This window comes from Astyanax mexicanus, chromosome 20, assembly GCF_023375975.1.
Source record: "Astyanax mexicanus isolate ESR-SI-001 chromosome 20, AstMex3_surface, whole genome shotgun sequence".
Classification (NCBI taxonomy): domain Eukaryota; kingdom Metazoa; phylum Chordata; class Actinopteri; order Characiformes; family Acestrorhamphidae; genus Astyanax; species Astyanax mexicanus.
In genome coordinates, this window is record NC_064427.1 from 2,382,527 (window position 1) to 2,402,030 (window position 19,504).

The 19,504-nt window shown below is 39.0% G+C and overlaps 1 protein-coding gene across 1 annotated transcript; it reads right to left on the bottom strand.

Annotated features, from left to right (window-relative positions):
- Window positions 1-108: 108 nt before the first annotated feature.
- Window positions 109-18,170, bottom strand: aebp1a (AE binding protein 1a). Its single transcript, XM_007250260.4, has 20 exons — window positions 17,498-18,170; window positions 13,070-13,333; window positions 12,094-12,141; window positions 11,709-11,795; window positions 10,692-10,775; window positions 10,351-10,407; window positions 10,145-10,204; window positions 9,095-9,172; window positions 8,415-8,524; window positions 7,250-7,389; window positions 6,516-6,600; window positions 5,781-5,925; window positions 4,828-4,907; window positions 4,489-4,612; window positions 4,062-4,258; window positions 3,784-3,957; window positions 2,551-2,944; window positions 2,148-2,287; window positions 1,846-1,945; window positions 109-1,061 (listed from the first exon to the last, which is right to left on the bottom strand). Exons 1-20 carry the CDS (start codon window positions 17,781-17,783, stop codon window positions 499-501), a joined length of 3,216 nt encoding a protein of 1,071 aa, XP_007250322.3. The 5' UTR covers window positions 17,784-18,170; the 3' UTR covers window positions 109-498.
- Window positions 18,171-19,504: the final 1,334 nt, after the last annotated feature.

Sequence of the window (19,504 nt, forward strand, 5' to 3'; positions counted from 1 at the left end):
AAAAAAAACAATGCTCCAAAGACAATTCGTTACAATACATTACAATGTAATAGCTTAGTTAATACTGTCATATGCTATTAAAATAATCAATAAGACAAAAGACTGTAATAGAGTCCACAATTTTTATTTTTTATTAGAAAACACTTTTAATACATGACAGTCCAAAAAATATGTCATACGTCATTTGAGGACAAAGTGGATTGACTGAAAATGTTGTCACCATATTATATGTTTATTGATTTATTGTTAGACTTGCAGTGTGATTACATTATTATTAATTTCTGTCACATTCCTTCATTAATTCACCCTAATTAGGATCACACCAGCTGTGTTTACACTCTCTGTTCCACAGAGATGTACTGTACATATTTCTATAGAGGCCTAAAGGCTGGCAGGCCTAACTCATTCAAACTGCATTCACAATTAGGAATAATGAAGCACAGCTGAGATAGAAAGCTGTATTTCTTCTTTTATTTCACATGGAACTGATATCTGTACTTAAAAATCATCTATTTTGTATGCAAAGTCGTATTCGGGTGTGGGCTCAGACTCCTGGAATTCAGCTTCACCAGGTTCTGTGGTGGGCGAACTTTCCTGCCCGAACCAGGAGTCGTACCACGAGTCGATGGTCTGTGTTAAAAACTCTGTGGTGGTGGTGGGTGGCAGGGTGGTGGTGGTGGTTGTTGTGGTAGCCACAGTGGTGGTTCTGCTGGCCCTCATCTTCTGCAATTGCATTCTGCGGATACGCATCTGTTGCAGGCGGCGCTTGCGTGCAGTTTGAGGATCGGGAACAGTATCTGGACCTTTGTTGGTCCCACCAGCATTCGTTGGTTTCGGTACCCCAGGTTTGGGTGGAACTCGCAGATATGGCCTCCTACCACTCTGCTCCATGATCTGCCTAATTCGGTCCCAGTTGGACCTGGTTAGCGTAAAACTGCATGATGTGGCCCCCGTCTCGTAGCCCACCATACAGAGGCGCGTCTGGGGTGAGTAGCCCTCCGCCCTCGCAGTGACACGATACTCTCCTGGGTTCAGGAGACGCCAGTAATCACCTGTGGAAGCTTGGGTGGAAAGAGCAGAATAAACAGAGTGTTAAAGATTGGATGTGATACTGAAATTTCAGTTTACACTGAAGGATACAACACAGTATATGCAATTGCAATATTGTGATTCAATAGTGTCATTCACAAGACAGTTCTCTACGATACTTCAAGTAGAGTATTGATATACTAGGATTTTGAGACATTGTTTCCATGTGGGTCAGCCAGACGTCTTCCTGCAGCAGTTTTCTCAAGTTCCCAAGAGTCTTTTGAAGGTGTAGGAAACACCTTCTGTGTCTTTTTCTAGTTATAATGATGAAAATGTGAATGTCCTGTGTGTAAGTGTGTAAATGCTGCAGTAGATAGAGAGTAACAGCAGTAACTCCATCTGTTCTACCACTGGTTTACTACAGATAAAGACTTTAAATATTTTTATAAAACAATTGCCAAAACGCAGTTTTCTTAAATTTCCATTGCTACTTACCAGCTGTAATCTGTTAACCAATTAATTATTCAATTAAACTCTTTTTTAAACAATATATATATATATATATATATTTTTTACAATATATTATTTTTTAGTGTTTTTGTTTTACAATACTTCTAATTCATTTGCTCAGAAAGAGTCCACTGCCCACCCCGAGAGAGCATAGCCAATTGTGCTCTCTCGCACTCTGGCTGCTGATGCTGCCTGAAGCAGCATGACACCGAATTTGAACTTGTGATCCTTAAGAGATTAAGACATTTATATGTATACAATACATAAGGTAGTTAAATGTATTAATTAAGTAGGAGTAGAGCTTACCTGTTTTCACATCATGCTTGACGCCCTCCACAGATATTGTGGCGTTTGCGATTAGAGTGCCGTTAGTGTCTCTTACCACACCCTTAATACCACGATGCACCTGGTTAAGAACAAGTTTTTTTATTGGTTATTACTCGAATCAAATTTGTTTTGAATATATTCTTTATATGGATTAAAGCTGTCCAGCACTTGCTCATGGCAAGGTTGAAGTGTGGTCTGATAGTAGGTGCAGATGGATGTGACGTCCATTTGGCGTGTCAGTGTACATTTTTTAATATTCCGGCTTTGCTTGTTTTTCATACCTGCTCAATAAATGCTAGCAAGGCCTCACGGTTGTTCTCCCACTCCAGAGGCAGCTCACTCTCATGGGGAAATTTGTCACAACCCAGGAAGATGGAAATCTCGAAGCAGTTTGTGTGAAGATAACTGAAATCATTCATACCTGAGAAAGCACGGAGGAAAACGAAAAAAAATTACTAGCAATGATGAAACTGGCACTCATCAGGACCACCCCAGTTTTTTGGTTTGTTTAACACTTTAAATCAAGTTACTACATGATGCCTTATGTGTTCCACATAATGTGCACAATGTGGCCACAGTAGTGCCACATTGTGCCACTAGATGGACACATTTTATCAACATCTGACTGAATAATCTCTAATGTAAAAATGATCAGTAGTGTTTTTTAAAGATTATCTCACTCACTCCCCACTACAGGCTTCCAGGTTGCACGGTTGATGACGCCCTGGCCCCCCGTGATGTCATCAGTATGGCAGGACCCGTGGTACGTCTCTGTCATGGTCAGGTGACTGTGGGCGTAGGTCATGGCCAGCCAGCGGAACATGCTCTCGTCCGCCGTCTCCCTCAGCGCCCCCTCGTTCTGCCTCTGGATCCGGGCCCAGGTCTCCTCGTTCATGTGGTACTCCACCACGGGGCGCCCGTTACGATGCACCACCCTGCTGTCCAAGCTGGTGGACCTGGGCGGTCTCTGCATGTCAAAGGGGTACACCACGATCTTCTCGCCGCCCTGCAGATTCGCCCCCAAGACGAAAGGCGTTCGCTCCATCCAGGCAATAATGGCTTTAGTCTCTGTAGCAACCTGAACACAGATGATGAAAATATGAAAACATGGAGAATTTTCACTCATTTTGGCTGCTTTAGCATGATGGTACTGTTTATACCATCGGCTGGTTTGAATTAAAAAATATTTAAAATACATGCTCCATACACATGTCCCATGACTTTTTCCATAACCTGGCTAGGTTAATTCACCTCACCTTTCCAGGAACATGCTGGCTAGTGCTCAACCCACTCACAAGATAACACCTCACAACTTACAGTATACAGACGTGGGTGTTCCCAAGTTGCCCTTTGAAGAAACACTTGAAGATCAACTTAAATACATACTCCTATCCCCTGACTTTTGGCATTTCAGTATACAGCTCTGGACAAAATAAGAGACCACTTAAATTTTTATTTTCTTTGATTTTAACAAATTGAAAACCTCTGGAATATAATCAAGAGGAAGATGGATGATCACAAGCCATCAAACCACCAAACTGAACTGCTTGAATTTTTGCACCAGGAGTAAAGCAGCATAAAGTTATCCAAAAGCAGTGTGTAAGACTGGTGGAGGAGAACATGATGCCAAGATGCATGAAAAAAACTGTTATTTTTTAACCAGGGTTATTCCACCAAATATTGATTTCTGAACTCTTAAAACTTTATGAATATGAACTTGTTTTCTTTGCATTATTAGAGGTCTATAAATAGCTATTTATAAACCTATAAATAGCAAAATCAGAGAAACTGATTCAGAAACTGAAGTGGTCTCTTCATGTTTTCCAGAGCTGTATGTCCTTGTTTTTTCACACCTGCTTTTCAGTCTATGGTATTCAACATGAAACAAAGGTCTTACTAAACTTGTTTTTTACTTACCGAACCATTCAAGAAGTTCTCTGGAATGGGGATGTGGTGATTTGGTACAATACGAGGGACCCATCCTCGGTCTTCTGCACCCCAGAAAATACTATTAAGGTCAGGAAAGTTCTGGAATATATCGTAGCCCTCTTCTGTCCAGTGGCCCAGCGCCCAGTTTCCCATTTCTGAGCCCTAAAAAAACAGATTACATACTATATTAGACACATTACGCATTGGGATGTAATTTGGGGTAATGGTCTCTGGTGATGAAGAACTTGTTCGGAATTACTTCATACCATTTCGAAAGCCAGCTCGTAAGCATCTGGATTCAAACTGGGCACCAGGTGAATGCGCACGCCGTCCACCAGGCGACGCACCCGAGGATTATCATCGTTATACTCTTTGCACAGGAACTGCATCAGCAACAACAGGAGTTCCCTCCCCAGAACTTCATTCCCGTGCAGTCCTGCAGTGTAGCGGAATTCTGGCTCACCTAAAAAACAGACAAGAGTCAAGATTTCAGGTTATTTTACTTATTACTCGGTTAATATTAATTCTATATAAAGGTCATGATAATCAACAATTTTAGCAAAGTAACAAAAAGTTTTTTGGGCCCAAACTAAGCTCTAGTGTGTGTTTTTGTGCATTTGCACACCTGTATCTGCAACAGGTGCAATTTAAAGTAGCTGATACATTATGAAGATACTGTAGTGTAGACTGTACCCAGCTCATGTTCTCCTGGATTGTCTGAGATCTCCATCGCGTACATCTTATTCCCTTGAGCGCTTTTGCCAATGTTGTAGATCCTGGTGATGTTGGGACACTCCTCGTTTATTACTTTCATCATCTGTGAGCAGAGCATCAACCAGGTGAGAAAATCAATCAGAACATTCACTTTAACTGTTAACGCCAACCAGCTCAAGCCAAACAGAAAACTAGACTCGAAAAAGAGCACGATACATGTTCAAACATGAACATCAAAGCCCTGACCTTTCACCTTCACACATCAGCAGCACTCTGCATTCTGGGAATTCATGCTAAAGGTGAAGCGAGGAGCCTCACCTGCCTCATCTCCTTGTAGTTGTGATGTCTGTAATCCAGGTCATCGTTGGGCGTAACGTCGTTTTCTGTAGGGTAACTGTCTGTTGGAACAGGTTTAGTTTATGTCCATTTAATATCTTTTTTTGGTGATCAATTATTTATTTATTTTCATTATTATTGATATACATTACAATTATAAAAAAAGAAAAGGGAACGAGCACTTTTAATGCAGGTTAATGTAAATAAACTGCTTAAAAAAATTCAGTGTTTTTTGGGTAAATAATAGTTTTGTCCTTTTTGGTAATTCATGAAATAATGTCATGTAATAATGTTTACTTAATGTTTATATTCAGACCCTGCGTCCATTACAATGGACATCATCTATTTTTATCTTTTGTTTTTAAAATATTCTGTTGTGCATGAAACTATATGAGACCTGTTGTCTATAAAAATAGACCATGAAATAACCAATATAAATTGTCAAGCCACTGGGAAAAAACAGCAGCTTTTATGTCTTTTAAAAATGATTAAAAAAATCCTGTTCAGGGATAGTTTGTGAAATAAAAAGATCAATATCAAATATAAAATAAAAATAAATAAACTGACGCTTCCAATGCAATGGACAATAAAAATGCATTGGATTATTTTTTTTTTTTGTGTGTGTGCATTAGAGACAAAACCAGCTTTTTAAAATAATATATATTTTTCCACAACTGGAACAGAATACAGGACTAAAAGTGTTAAATATATCCAACAAACTTACCAGACCACTCTGTTTTTAGAACAAATACACTAGTATATATAACTTTGCAGGGGTGGCTGTGCGAGGACACTGATAACATTATTTAGTATATTTTGTCTCGTCCCAACTCGGGACTACTACTGATTTCATCTTAAAATAAAAAAAGAAATTAGGAACTGCTGCTTTAAGCTATGCATTAATGTTGAAAATGTCTAAATGACTAAGTGCTTACTGGGCAGAGGGCAGGCCAGCATCTCCAGTCTCATGCACAGACTCCCGTTCCAGCTCTGGGGTAAGATCCGGATATAACGCGCCACCATGGGCACGGAGAACTCGTTCTTCACTGGAGTGTCCTTATCAACATTACCATAAAAGAGCTGAAGAGTGAAGAAAGATGACTGAATAAATAAATTCATTCATAGCATGAAAAATCCCCTTAATAGTGTATGATTTAATTGAAAAAAAAAAGTGTTCAATAATGCAGACTCTGGATATATTATGTATAATAACTTCTCTTATCAATTCCCAGGTTCAATTATATAATTTATTCAAGTTAAAATGTGTAATTAGTCATTATTTTTCTGATTTTCGTACATTCGTTCACACAATTTAATTACATTTTAAAAATAGTCTTTTCACTACTATTTTATTTCAGCTTGTTTTCATTCAAGCTTCTCATCGTAAAGATAAATCTCTCAATCCAGATAGAGTGAATCTGATTGTGACACTGTGACACTGTGATTGGTTTATTCTACATTTCGCTCAAAACGCACCCATTATAATTTAAGAGAATTAGTGCATGCATTCTGCATAAGTAATACTTTTCCCGATGTTACGATAGCAAAGGAATGCTGACACACCCTAAATCCAGCTTCACTTTGCTCTGTAGACGACTTCCCTATAGATCGCTACAATAGGGCCCCTGGACACTTAAGGGGTTTAATAAGGATTAAAATAATATAAGCACCCATTCAGCATAGCCGTCATGAAGCACCGTCCAGTCACGACTGTCGTTGCTGAAGGCCACGAAGTAGGAGGAAACGAAGTCGTCACTGCAAAAGAACAAAAGTACACTTTCTTAAATACATGCCTGAGTTTTAAGTGATATTTAATATAAAAAAACATACTTTACAGTTTTGCCATTTTACCTAAATGTATTTGACTCACCCGCTTTATACTTAAATAATCACACACTCGCCTTAAACCACAGGGGTTTGTTAAATACTAACAGACGAGTGTTTGTGGTTTCTGACACTGATTATACAGTAGTGGTCAGAAGTTTACATACACTCATCATGCACATGAATGTCATGGAAATTGTGGGTTTTTAATTATTTCTTTGAACTGTTCTTTTTCTGGGGCAGAATGAGTGTACAGCATGAGTACAGCTTTAATAGAAAATAAACACAAATTTGCTGCAGAAGTTTATTTTTTGCTCCCCAGCACATGGCTTTATGTTCTTCTGTGTCTATGCCCTAGTGTTTCCACCGGTGTGCTTGTAACCACGCCCCCTCGTTACCTGCTCCAAGTGCTTCCTTTTTTCACTGTGTATTTAAACCTCTTGTGTTTCTCTGTTCTTGTGTCTTTTCTTGTGTGTTTTACAGGTCTGTAGGGTTGCTAATGTTTCAGTGTCTCAGAGTATTCCGTGTATCTATGTTTATCGAAATAAGAGTTATGAAGATTGGAGGTTATGCTTCTTACTTTGTTTCAGAAGTCCTTCCCTGAGTGATGACCCCAGTGTATTCCACCTCTCGACGAGCGTCCAGCTGGAACCAGTGCTCTTTCTCCTCACTGTCAGCACACCAGCCTCCTCCATAAATGTCATCCTCATCAGCAGAGCTCTGGATAAACAAAAGTCCAACTAAGCTTCTTTAATATATTTACATTCTACTAAAAAACATTCATTTACAATGGGGCATATATGCAGCTGAAACAGGGAACAGCCTAGTTCATCTCAAATTATATTATTAACGTTAATTTTAATATTTTAACATTATAGTCATTATGGCTTTTAGAAAAAAATGTTGGGGGGGGGGGTTGGTGGTGGTAGTGCACTATAGGCCTCTGTGGGCATGGCCTATGTTTTTGTTCTTAATGGCTTTATTTTTTCCCTTTACTTTTACTTTTATACTTTAAGTACTTTTGAAAGCAGTACTTTTATACTTTTACTTAAAGAGTAAAACGCTTGAGTTGATACTTCTTCAACTTCTTCAGAAGTATTTGATTAACCTCTAATATCTATACTTCTACCTACAGAGTAATGAATGAAGATACTTTTTACACTTTAATCAAAAATCAGTGTAAGCCCTATCTGGACGGAATTCATTTTTCAGTGGGACGGCTGTAAAAAAATATTTCACACTTCTACTTAGTGATAAAACTCTTGCATTCAGACTGCAATTTAAAAAACAGGAGAAAAAAAAAGTCAGTTTTTAGGCTTTTTTCTCGGTCTCGTGATATTCAGCATTCAGTAGCTCCTCCATTTCCACTCGCTGTTGTGTTTACAGTATGTGGATCTCCGTGGAAACGTGTGCCCAAAGTGTAATTACGGTGCGCGGCAGTGGTCAAATAGCTATTTTATTAAACATAAGGAGACGAAACTCAGAGATGGACGCCCGGATGGGACTGAATTTACCGGAGGAGCACGGAGTTCAGAGAAAAACAGTAGATAATTCATCCTGTAATTTTCTCAGAGGACGTCTGAGAAAAACACATACATGGTTGTTCTGGACAGAAATAAAATCACAGAGGATAAAAAAGAGAAAATTACCACAGAACCCCCTGAGAAACTAATCCTGTCCAGATAGGGCTTCCAAAAATGTTTTTAGAGATAAATAAAAGTCCAGTTTTAAGCTATAAATGTCACCTGCATGTTCAGACGGCCTCTCTGAGCTGAAAACCCATGATGGGACATGGAGGAGGCCAGGATTTGGTCATCCTCCACGCGGTGCGACTCCATGCCAAGAGGTGGACACTCTACAGAGAGCAGAGGAAACACAACAGTCTTCACAAAGGATTTATTTTATTATTTGAGCATTTGAGGCAATAATTACTCAGACTTTTTACAGTGCCAAGCAAGACATAGTTTTACTTGCTGTCATTATATAATAAACCCTGTCCCTGTTCACTGCTGTAGCTTCAGGTCTGACTAAGCGATTCCAATTCTAGTTACAGACCCGCCTTTCTGGAGCTGCAGCACATTTCCAGTTTGGACAGGATGGAGTGGGAGCCAACAGCAATGCTGGCTCCTCTTAAAACAACCCGACACACATACTCACTTAGGGCCTGTGAACTCGACGCAGGCCTTCCTCCAGCTGGAGAGGAAGAGGAGGCCGTGGGGGAAGAAGAACCGCTCAGCTCTGACATTTACTGCACCTCGCTTCAATTCCGCACAACCTTTCATATTCTTATTTATTTATTCATGTATTTATTTGGTTAAAATGCAGCATGCGTGACTCAAGTACCCCATAAAATACTACAACATACACAGCACTGCAGCCCAGCTGTGGATAATTGGGATATATTTTTTGTGGAAAAAAAACTCACTCTTTGGTTCGACGTAGACCGGGGTCTGCTTCCTTCTTTCTTCTTCCTCCTCCTCCCATTTTTTCCTCAGTTTTTCAGCTGTTAGGTTAGAGCATAGAGAGACAAGATTAAAAGTTTAGGTGATAGCAAATATTAAATACACTGTTTTTTCCATTCATTTTTCAAAAGTTGCAGAAGAAGGAAAAACATTATGGAGTCATTTTGGAGCATTTCTATTGGTCTATCCATCATCATAAGAGTCAAAAGAAACTCTAGGTCTTGGGCATGTGTCAAAATGAATGACTGAATGAGAGAATATGAGAAATAAAACAAAACAAAAAATAATACATACTATAAGAGGGCAAATTAAAGTTGTATGCCAGGGGTTGCTTCTGTTTTGTTATGGTTTTTAAGGTTGTTGCTATGCTGTTGCTATGGTATAGCTGTTGGTTGCAGTGTAGTGGCGATTCTAAGAGCGGGACAACTCTATGACAGACAAAGCTTTCTGAATGTACTGTTCGTCTAAGGACAGTATAAGCTTTAAAACTGTGAAAATATGTTGATTTGTTGCAAGAAGACAGTTGATGTAAATTGTATATTAAACAGAAAAAGAGTTAATAACATTGTAAAGCGTAAAGCTTTAACGGGTGATTTTTGTTCATCTGTTTGTAAGAAATAATGAGAAAATAACCTGTTGGACAGAAAACAAACTGCCATCAATAGAAATAAAAAAATAACTGTAAAAAGAGATACATAACATTTTAAATCATAGCAAAGACATTGAAATGTGATAATTTGTGATAATGTGTTTGTATGACATATCAAATACAGATTGTAAATTGTGAAATGGTCTAGAATCACCACTGGTTGCCTCTATGGTAATGTGTTGGTTGCTGTGTTGTTGCTAGGGAGTTGCTAAGATGTTACTAGGTGGTTGCTAAGGTGTTACTAGGGGGTTACTATGGTGTTAAAAATGTTGAAAAATCCAGGTGTGTTTCAAGTGGTTGCTAGATGCTAAAAACGTTAAAAAATACAAAATGTAAAATATGTAAAATATGAAAAGATTTTCACCCTTTTCCTCCTTCTCCTTCTGCCTTTTTGCCATCTCCTCCTCCAGCTTCTTTGCTGCCACTAAAAAGAGAGAGATAGATAGAAAGAGAGAATGGGTAGCATCAAAAAGACAGACAACATACATAGAATCACACACTGGATTGCTCTATATAGCAATAACATTTTAATTATTAAAACGAATATTGTTTTAAAAAGCGCAAACTTACAGTCTGAATACTCATATTCCTCGTACCAGGGGGCCTGTGGTGGGGCTGTGGTCTCCTCTACATATGAACAAGCATAAAAACACAAGAGAAAATTAGCCACAGTTCACATTAAACAAGGAAAAACAAACAGCTTGTTACATTTTTCCTGTGTGCTGTAATCCTGTGCTTGTGCTGAAGTGTTTAGCCTGTAATCGCCAGAAACCTCTATTTATTCCTGTGCTGGTTGTGTCCTAAACGAGCTCCTGTAAAACATGCGGTTTCTTCTTTTCTAATGCCAGAACCGTCCCGGCCCACGCCCTCCATCATTAGAGCAAATCAGCCCAGGATTAGGCCTAATTTACCTGGGATGGGTAAATATATGCTGGGGTCCTCTGTGGTGGTGGCGTCCTTGCGTCTCGGGGGAAGATCAGGCTCTGAAACCTCATCTATCAGAGGAAAGAGGCAGACAAGTCAAACTGAGTACAGTCAGTGAGGTTATCTGATAATTTAATGTAGCTATAACTCATTTATAACTCATTATTGTTACCAACGGCACAGGTGTTGCACCTCCACATCATAAGAGATCACTCGCTCTCACCTGAGTTCTAGTATCTGTACACCTGTTTCCGGCTTTAATAATTATCTCTGTATATTAGAACACTGTACCTGGAGTAACTAAGTAACTAAGCAGGTGGGTAGGTAGGCGGGTAGATAAGTAGATAAGTAAATAGGTAGGTAGGTAGGTAGGTAGGTAGATAAATAGGTAGGTAGGTAGATTTTAAGTTGTGTGTTCTTTAAGGAGAAAAAACACTACTGTAGTTGTTTTTATTAACAAAAAAATATATATATACTTTTATTTTTCTTGGTGACAAATACACTTAATTATGTATTTGTGATTACTCATAGCTGATAAATTTTTACACTAAATATATTTTCATATATTGTAGCTGTTATGTGTGTAAAACAATTATCTCCAAAAGAGAGATAGAGAGAGATAAAGAGAGATAAAACCTTCTTAACTTTTAATGGAAGTCAAATTGGAGATACTTGTTTTTCATTTGACAGCAAGAATGTATTATCTATTTGTACGACTACTGCCTTGACCACTTCTGGAATATTTGTAATATCAATATTATCTCAGAATTATAGCTTATATTTATATTTAAACATTTAGCTTCTATACTTATTTTTTTATGCTTTATTTCTTTTGTTTTGCATTCTTACATTATTGTATTTGATATGATTTGATTTATTTTGTTCTATTTTTATTGCTCTCTGTTGTATGAATGAATGATTATCACTTGGCAATCTGTCTGCCAGTCTCTTCTGCTGTCTGTCTGTCTAATTCTAATGATGCTCTAAATAGGTTTATAACGTACGTGCGGCGTCCCAGTACTCAGGGTCGTGTTCTTTAGGGATTGTAGTTATAGAGGGTGATGTTGGATCTTCTTTCTTGATGGGAACGTCTGCAGAAGGACGAGAGATGAAAGAGAAATTGCTGTTGAAACGTTGCTTCAGCAAAACCAGGCCTTGGAACTTCATGAAAGCGGAAAGACGGAAGCCATAAAAAATGTTTGGTTTGTTTACACACAATTTTCTTTCTGAAGTAAATTCCACTATTCAGCTAAAAAGTTTCAACATCTAATGATGACCATGTGTTCAAATACACAAAGTAAAAACACTGATTTCTCTAAAAGTGGAAACACTGTTAAACATAAACGACCCTGACTGAGATTTATGTGGAAGTGCTGTTTTTGGTCTTACCGTGGTCTGGGGGTGGAGGCGGCTCTTTTGGTGATTCTGTAGGCAATACTGATAACACAGATTTATTTAAAAGAAAAAAGTCACAAAAGTTTATTATTGATAACAATTTTTTTTAAAATAATTGTTCAGAAACTCTGATACATCAATGATAATATATAACTGTTGTAGCATTACGGCTCAGACCAGTTTAAAAAGGAGTTTATATGAGTCTATAAGTTAGTTAATGTTAAACAGACATTGCTGTTCTGATATATACTGTACACTATCAGTCAAACGTTAGAACACCCCTTCTCTTTCAATGTGTTTATGTTTATGTTTTTTCCTACATAGTAACTATATGTAACTACATAGACTATGAAGGAACACATAAGGAATCATGTAGTAACTTAAAAGTGTTAAACAAACCAAAATACTTGCAGTTTCTGAGACTGGTAACTCTGATGAACTTATCCTTTGCAACAGAGAAAACTCTTGCTCTTTTCCTGGGGTGGTCCTGATGAGTGCCAGTTTCATCATTATAACATTTTTGATGGTCTTTTGTGACTGCACTTGAGGATACTTTCAAAATTGTTGACTTCTTCACTTTGTTTCAGTTCACTATGTTTAAAGTTCTTGCTTCTCATAATCTGGATCCGCCTCATGACTTCCTTTTTTTGCCAACATATTAAAATCATTTCAATATTGAAAAGATGCTGCAGTCTAATGATGCTCATTCAGCACATAACCCATTTCAAAAGTCGTCTAGTGTCTGATCAGCTTTAGTTATTATTCATAGATAAATGGCTTTGTTTGAAAATTCTGTTAATTTCTGCTTTGAAAATTAAGCTTAGAGCCAGAATGCCAAATAATAATGACTGTGCTAAAAAAGCATCCGGCCTGTAGAGTTAACATATAGCTTTAGTAAAGAATTTAATCAGCATGTGTAAACCTCTATATATGCTAATGTTGGTGAATAAATCATATTATATATACTTACATGTATCCCACCCCAGTTCTCTAAGGAGTTTCTCCTCTTCCTCCTCCAGAGTGGATTTTTTGGTGGGTGGGGTCTTGGCCTTGGGTGGTGGCGTGGCCTTCGGGGCTTTGGGTTTCTTGGTGGGTTTTGGTGGCTTGGGCTTTTTGGTCGGTTTTGGGGGTTTGGGTTTCTTGGTTGGCTTCGGTGGCTTGGGTTTCTTGGTGGGCTTGGGGGGCTTTGGTTTCTTTGCTTTGGCTTCTTTCTCTGCTGCTTTCTTTGCTCTGGCTTGTGAGAGAAATGGAAATATGAGGGTATTGTACACTTAAAAAGGAGCATAGAAGTAATCTGATGCTTATAAATGTCTTATACTATATAAAATATCTGAGTTTTGGGTGCTTGTTTGGTTTTTTTAGTGAAAATATGTTTATTCAAGCATTTCTGCTAAGGAAAACTTGGTCTATTGGGCTATTCTATACTGAAAATAACTGAATAAAGTAATCACTGTAAGCAATTGTGCCAAACCAGACAGACAGTATTATAGTGACTGATTTTCTACTCCGCTAAAATGTTCCACAGTTGAGGTTTGGATTGAAATGATTCATTGTCGAAACATAATGTTTTATTTATTATTATTTTACATTGTTATTTACAAAATTCTTACGCATTAAAATGTAGTAATATTTCATTTTTAATCTTTAAGACCCTGCATCCATTACAATGGACACCATGTGTTTTCCTTATTTTTAAATGTTTTGTTGCACAGAACACTATTACTACTATTTGAGAGCTATTTAAGTTGTCCATCAGAATAGAGACCACAAACCAGCCAATGAACAAGTCTATATACCAATGAAACTTGACAATAACTTGGCCCCGCCCACTGCAAAAAAAACACTGGAAAAACAGTAGTACTACTAGTGTCACGTTTTTGCCCTGTCCCTCATCAGCCGTCATGTTTTTTCCCTTCCTTTGTTTTTCATTGTTCAGAGCACATGGCTCTCCCCTTGTCTCCATTCCTGTCTTTAGTGCTCCCACCTGTATCCATTTGTAGCTCCTCCCCCTCTTCAGTGACAACAGGTGTTTCCCATTGTGTGTGAGTGTATTTATAGCCCCTTTGTCTTCAGTATGGTGTGAGTTCTTGTGCGTGCTACACGTCTGTTAGGTTGTGTGTTTCTTTTGGGTTTTTTTATTTATGTATTTATTTTTTGCAATAAATCCGTGTTACCTGCATTTACGTCCGCCCCCTGGTTCTCCTTGCTATGCACTCCTGACAACTAGAGCCACTGAGGGAAAGTAACAGCTAATTTTTTACTAATTTAATGTAATTTAAAACACTTTTTAATTATGCTTTTTATTAAATAAAAATGTAAATATAAAAATATTAAATATTACAAACAGACTTCCAATGCAATGGAAATAATAATAAAAAATGGATTTGAGTGGCATTGCTCTTAATGTCAGCAGACTTTCTGTCTTTATTTCCATATAAAAACACTGGAGAGTATGAGAAATGATGCCAGCAGTTTAGCAGTTTCCACAAATAGAGTAATTTGAAGGGCTGTGATGTAAACATTAGTCCAGCGGCAACATAAATACTAAAATTCAAGATCAAGATCAGTTTTTATGATGCTTCATTTGAAGTCTCAGACCATGCACGACTGCACGTCTCTAAAAAACAGGAGTTTAAGCTCATGTTGTCCCATTCAGCAAGAAATAACCACCGCCTTAACGAACTTAACGACACTAAATGAACAGCTTTGTGTGTTACTCATAAATTTTGAGCTCGTAATTGGACACAATGAACAGAGCAAAGAGAGACTGTAAGTTTTAAGACTTTTACGACCATGAAATACAGCTGGGTGACAGTGGTAGCAACAAATGCGATGCTGCCGAACTCAATCCAGACCACAGAGGCATAAATCTTGTACGCATCTGAAAAAAACAGACCCTACACGCCAATTGGCGCAACAAAATTTAGGCTTTTTCTTCTTTGCTTAATCTACTCATCATCTTCTCATGATTCACTACGCATGCAGCTCTTTGGTTCAGGAACCTTCTGTCTAGGTCTTTTTGCTCGTATAACATTTTATACGTTTTAAGGCGGAGTGGAGAGAGGGAGACCTAACACATCGTCAGAAGGCCTTGGCTGGAATTGGTGGGGAAGTTTTAAGAGCGATAGCTGTGACTTGTGCTTCAATTCAAACCAAATGTTGGGTCTGTTTCTCTTCCTGCCTCTGAGCTTCGAAACCAACCAACCGCACGCACTCTACTATTAGCAAAACACAGTGAGGGGAGGCTGGTGGGGACTGGAGGGTGCATTGCATTTTGCTTGACCATGCTGTTTTCCAGAACCATCTGTGATTATCATCTACTCCTCCTCCTCCACCTCCTCCTCCTCCTTTACTACAGCCTGACTTTAATCTCTTTTCCATCCACCAGCCCAAAGGCAGCATGCTTCTGAGAGCAAAAACAGCGTATCATGTGTTTCAGTAGAATGAACATATACACTAAATTATAAGAAAATATTACAATAAAGAACGTAGATGGCTGCAAACATCAGCAAGCCATTATATGTGTCACGCAGATATCTAAATGTCATTGGTGTAAACCAAGTTTCCTCTGCTGTTCTCTATAAAACTCAGAGGCTAATTTTGGGGTAGTGTACCTCTTGGTGAGAGATAATTGACTGCTAGACATATAGCCTCTACACCAGGGGTCGGCAATTAAGTTTGGCTGTGGGCCAGATGTTTTTCAAGCCATTACGTGGTGGGCCACAAAAAAAAAAAATCTGTTTTGTAAAATGAAGTGTAATAAGGATGGAGTGCTACAGACTAGTAGCTCTCCAGCCCAGGGGATTGTTGAAGTATTGTTGTAAACACAATAAGAAAGAAAAAAATGTATTAACACACCACTCCTTACGTGGGATCGAACCCCTGTCATTAGGGTTGCGAAAAAACGCGCTTATAAGGAGATACGAAAAATGAGAAAACGGGAGAAAACTAAAGTCACGCCGAGCGTGACGGAGAGACAGGGGAGGAATGTAAACAAAAGCTTTTCAGAAAAGCATTTTATTTATTTTTTTGTTTTCCTTTATTATAGTTCGAGATTGCAACAGTTCCCTGTCCTTTCAGTCTTCAGATTTATCACCAATCCAGCCTTTATTTATGTGAGCATCTGCTGCTTCAGAAACCTATCTATAGCAGGATCTATAGGCCCAGTTGCAACATGCAACTGTCTCAATTGTATCTTGTATCAAGACTAGAGACGCCAGCAGGGTCTAAACTAGAACCTCCTCTGAATTACAGCACAGTTTTCTCCAATAAACCACTTATATTCTTCAGCTAATACATCATCAGTACCTTCACACAGATAAAGATTCATTCCATTCCACAATCAACTTCTCAGTGGTCAATAGCTCTAAAAGCTCTAGAATTTGAAGCTCCTTGGATAAGAGGAGGGAAGCTTCCCCTCAGGCTGTGGCCAAATTTGTGTCAACATGACGAAAGACAGCTGAGGAACTGAAGGTCTAACCCAGTTCAGTCAAGTTCATTGCATCACCTTAGACGTTCTTCATGGACTTTATATTTAACTGTAGTACTGGGATCTACAGTGAATGGAAGCTTAAATTAACTCACTGGCCACCAATGGGTCCTCCTGGTTTTGTACACAGGTTCCAAGTTGGTGCTACATATAGTTGCCCACTATGTTGGATCAGTTATGGAACCAGGAATGGTTAAATACCTGGGATCTGGGTGGTGCAATCAAGTTTTACACACAACCATTTACACTTAGGACTCATTGGTGAGAAGCAGCAGCCAATCATGCACAGCATACTCTCAACCTGAAACAACCGTTCACCTGGATGACTGCATCGGGCACTTAGAAGCTGACCCAGCACATGACAATTTAGAGTATCCAATTCTCCATGTTTTTGGACTGTGAGAGAAAACCATATTGGGAGATGCCCTGTAATAGCCCATATGTTCCACCCATATGAGCATGTTGAGCATTGGGTGAAGACATAACTTAATTTTGTTCCATGTTGGCTGCATATATGGATGTGCAAGAGGATGGATCAGTGATGAGACCAGGAGGGCTTGAATATGGATCTCATCTGGGTTGTGCAATGCACACCTATTGGACCCATGTGATATTAAAGTAGTGTATCGTATAGTTTAATAAGGGGGCAAAATTGGGAAGCCTAAATGGGTCCCAATAATAACACACTGTACAAACCCACTCAGAGCCCATGCCCACTAATGTTGGCCCACAGATGAATGCTTACCAGTAGTGATGGTAGCATCAGAGTTGTGCATCCCCACTAAGATAAGACCCATTTGATATTAGGATGGGCTGCAATGATAAAGCAAAACTGGCAAGCCCACCTGGATCCCACCTCATATAAACCCCACACAGCCATGCTGGTTGGGTTTTAAACACATGACTTACCTGCTGCAACTTCTTCAGGTGACTTTTTAGCCCCTGGTTTGTTCTTTTTGGCATCTTCCACATCTTTTTTCTCAGGTTCATCCATCTGAAGGTCCTCTGGCTGCTGTGGCTCTAGCTCCCTTCTTTTCTGATCAACAGCTACTGCTTGTCCTCCCTGAAGCCCTTTGACTGCCTGGCCAGACCTGACCAAACCATCTGCCTCTACGTTCCCAGAGCATGTTAGAATAGAGCTGAGAGTGACGACGGTGATCCAGAGAGGAACCTTTAACCTCCACCACAGCTTCATCGTTGGGTCTTCTTTGCTTAACTTTCTTTGCGTAATGCTGTGGAAAATGAATGTGAAGGAATGGAGAGGTGTAGAGCTACAGATACAGCCAGGCTGTCACTGAAGAATTTTAAATAAACCAAAGCACAAGCAGATAGATGCACCACAAAGACACTTTACTTAAAAGTAGCAGACGATGTTTGAAGATCTCCAAGTTGAAGTTCTCAATCCAGATGTCTCATTCCAACTACAGGAACAATCATCAATAAAGCTGGTAATGAAGTATTCACAGAGCTTTCTCTGACCCTCTCTGTGTTCCTCTCTCTCTCTGTAGTGGACGAATTCCTCAGACAGCCCCCCTTCCCACTGACTGACTGCGGGAAGACGAATCCTGGGGAATAGAAAAGATCCAAGGCTGGGAGGGCACTGGGAGGGAATGCTGAGGGAAAGGGGGAAGGGTGGGCTGGAGAAGAGTGGAGATGAGTCATTTGCAAACTTTCTTCTCTCAAACGGATCCAAATATTCAACATAAAGCAGCAAAACTGCTCAAACTAGATGTATTAAGTTGTCATTTAATGTTTTCCTGTATTAGATTAACGTAGATTAATGTTAAAACACCAGAACTATGAAGGAACACACATGGATTATGAAGTAAAAACAGTAAAAACAGTGTTGAACCACCAAGAATGTTCTATACTTTAGATTCTTCAAAGTAGACTCTTTAGCTTTGGTGCCAGCTTAGCATTCACACTTCAACAGGTTTAAGTAGAACCTGGAATGGTTCACCTGGAAAATTCACTCATTTTGACCCACAATCGTTTACTTGTCATTTTATTTTTATGCCTAATTACTACTACTGTTCACTTCCGTTCACTTTTATCCACAGCCAATACCCAGGGCCCTATCATGCACCCTATGCAAGTCTTGTCATGATGCTAATTGCTCTCTTACACCCTGTCACCAGTCTATTTTTTACACCTTCCACCAGCGGCGTTTATATAGCAACAGTGCTTTTAAATATATCTACGCTGATGGGCGTAGTGATCTGAAAAAGAGGCTTGTTCAGGTAAATTCCTGGAGTACTGCTATTTTGACAATGGAAAACACAGGAGCTCCACTGACTGAATACAACCTAGACAGACGTCAACAGTCAGTCATTCATTGCTATCTTGTCAGTGAATTGTACAAAAGCATCTTTTACACCAACAGTAAACGAAATATAATGAATGAACGTAAACGAGCAGATCAGTTTCCTCTATCTCAGTCCAGGTAGCTGCACTGTTAAAATAGCAATCTGCTAAAATTGAATGAAAGGGAATGGCAAGTGACGCGCTGATTGGTTTATTTCATGTTATGCCCCAAACACATCCATAAGAGAATTAGTACATGCCTTTTGCAGGTTAAGAGCCAAGCAAGGTGTACTTTTCCCGTCATTACGATAGCAAAGACACACTAAAACGGCCTAAATCATGCCCTTAGAGAACTGTATGTTTTTATTTGGTTCATGTTTTGTTTTATCTCTTTGTCCGTGTTTCATCTTTTGTTCCTTCCATTCGCTCTCATTCATTTTTGTTCACAACTAAACCCTATATTTTCCCAACAGCCGCCAAACTGCTCGTGCTCCTTCAGGGCAAGTTCCAAAGCTCTAATCCACAGTCATACTGACTCACACTCATCTGTTTGTTATTTTTTTCATCACTCGTTCCACTAATTTCCCCCATGCAACCATTCTCTATTTCTAC

What these genes read in the sequence shown, in the direction of transcription:
- aebp1a (XM_007250260.4), bottom strand. Translation starts at nt 17,783, where the DNA reads ATGAAGCTGTGGTGGAGGTTAAAGGTTCCTCTCTGGATCACCGTCGTC. An exon ending in ACCTGAAGAAGTTGCAGCAG is followed by an intron (nt 13,334 to 17,497) that starts GTAAGTCATGTG and finishes TTCTCTCACAAG; the next exon opens with CCAGAGCAAAGAAAGCAGCA. An exon ending in GCCTCCACCCCCAGACCACG is followed by an intron (nt 11,796 to 12,093) that starts GTAAGACCAAAA and finishes GTCCTTCTGCAG; the next exon opens with ACGTTCCCATCAAGAAAGAA.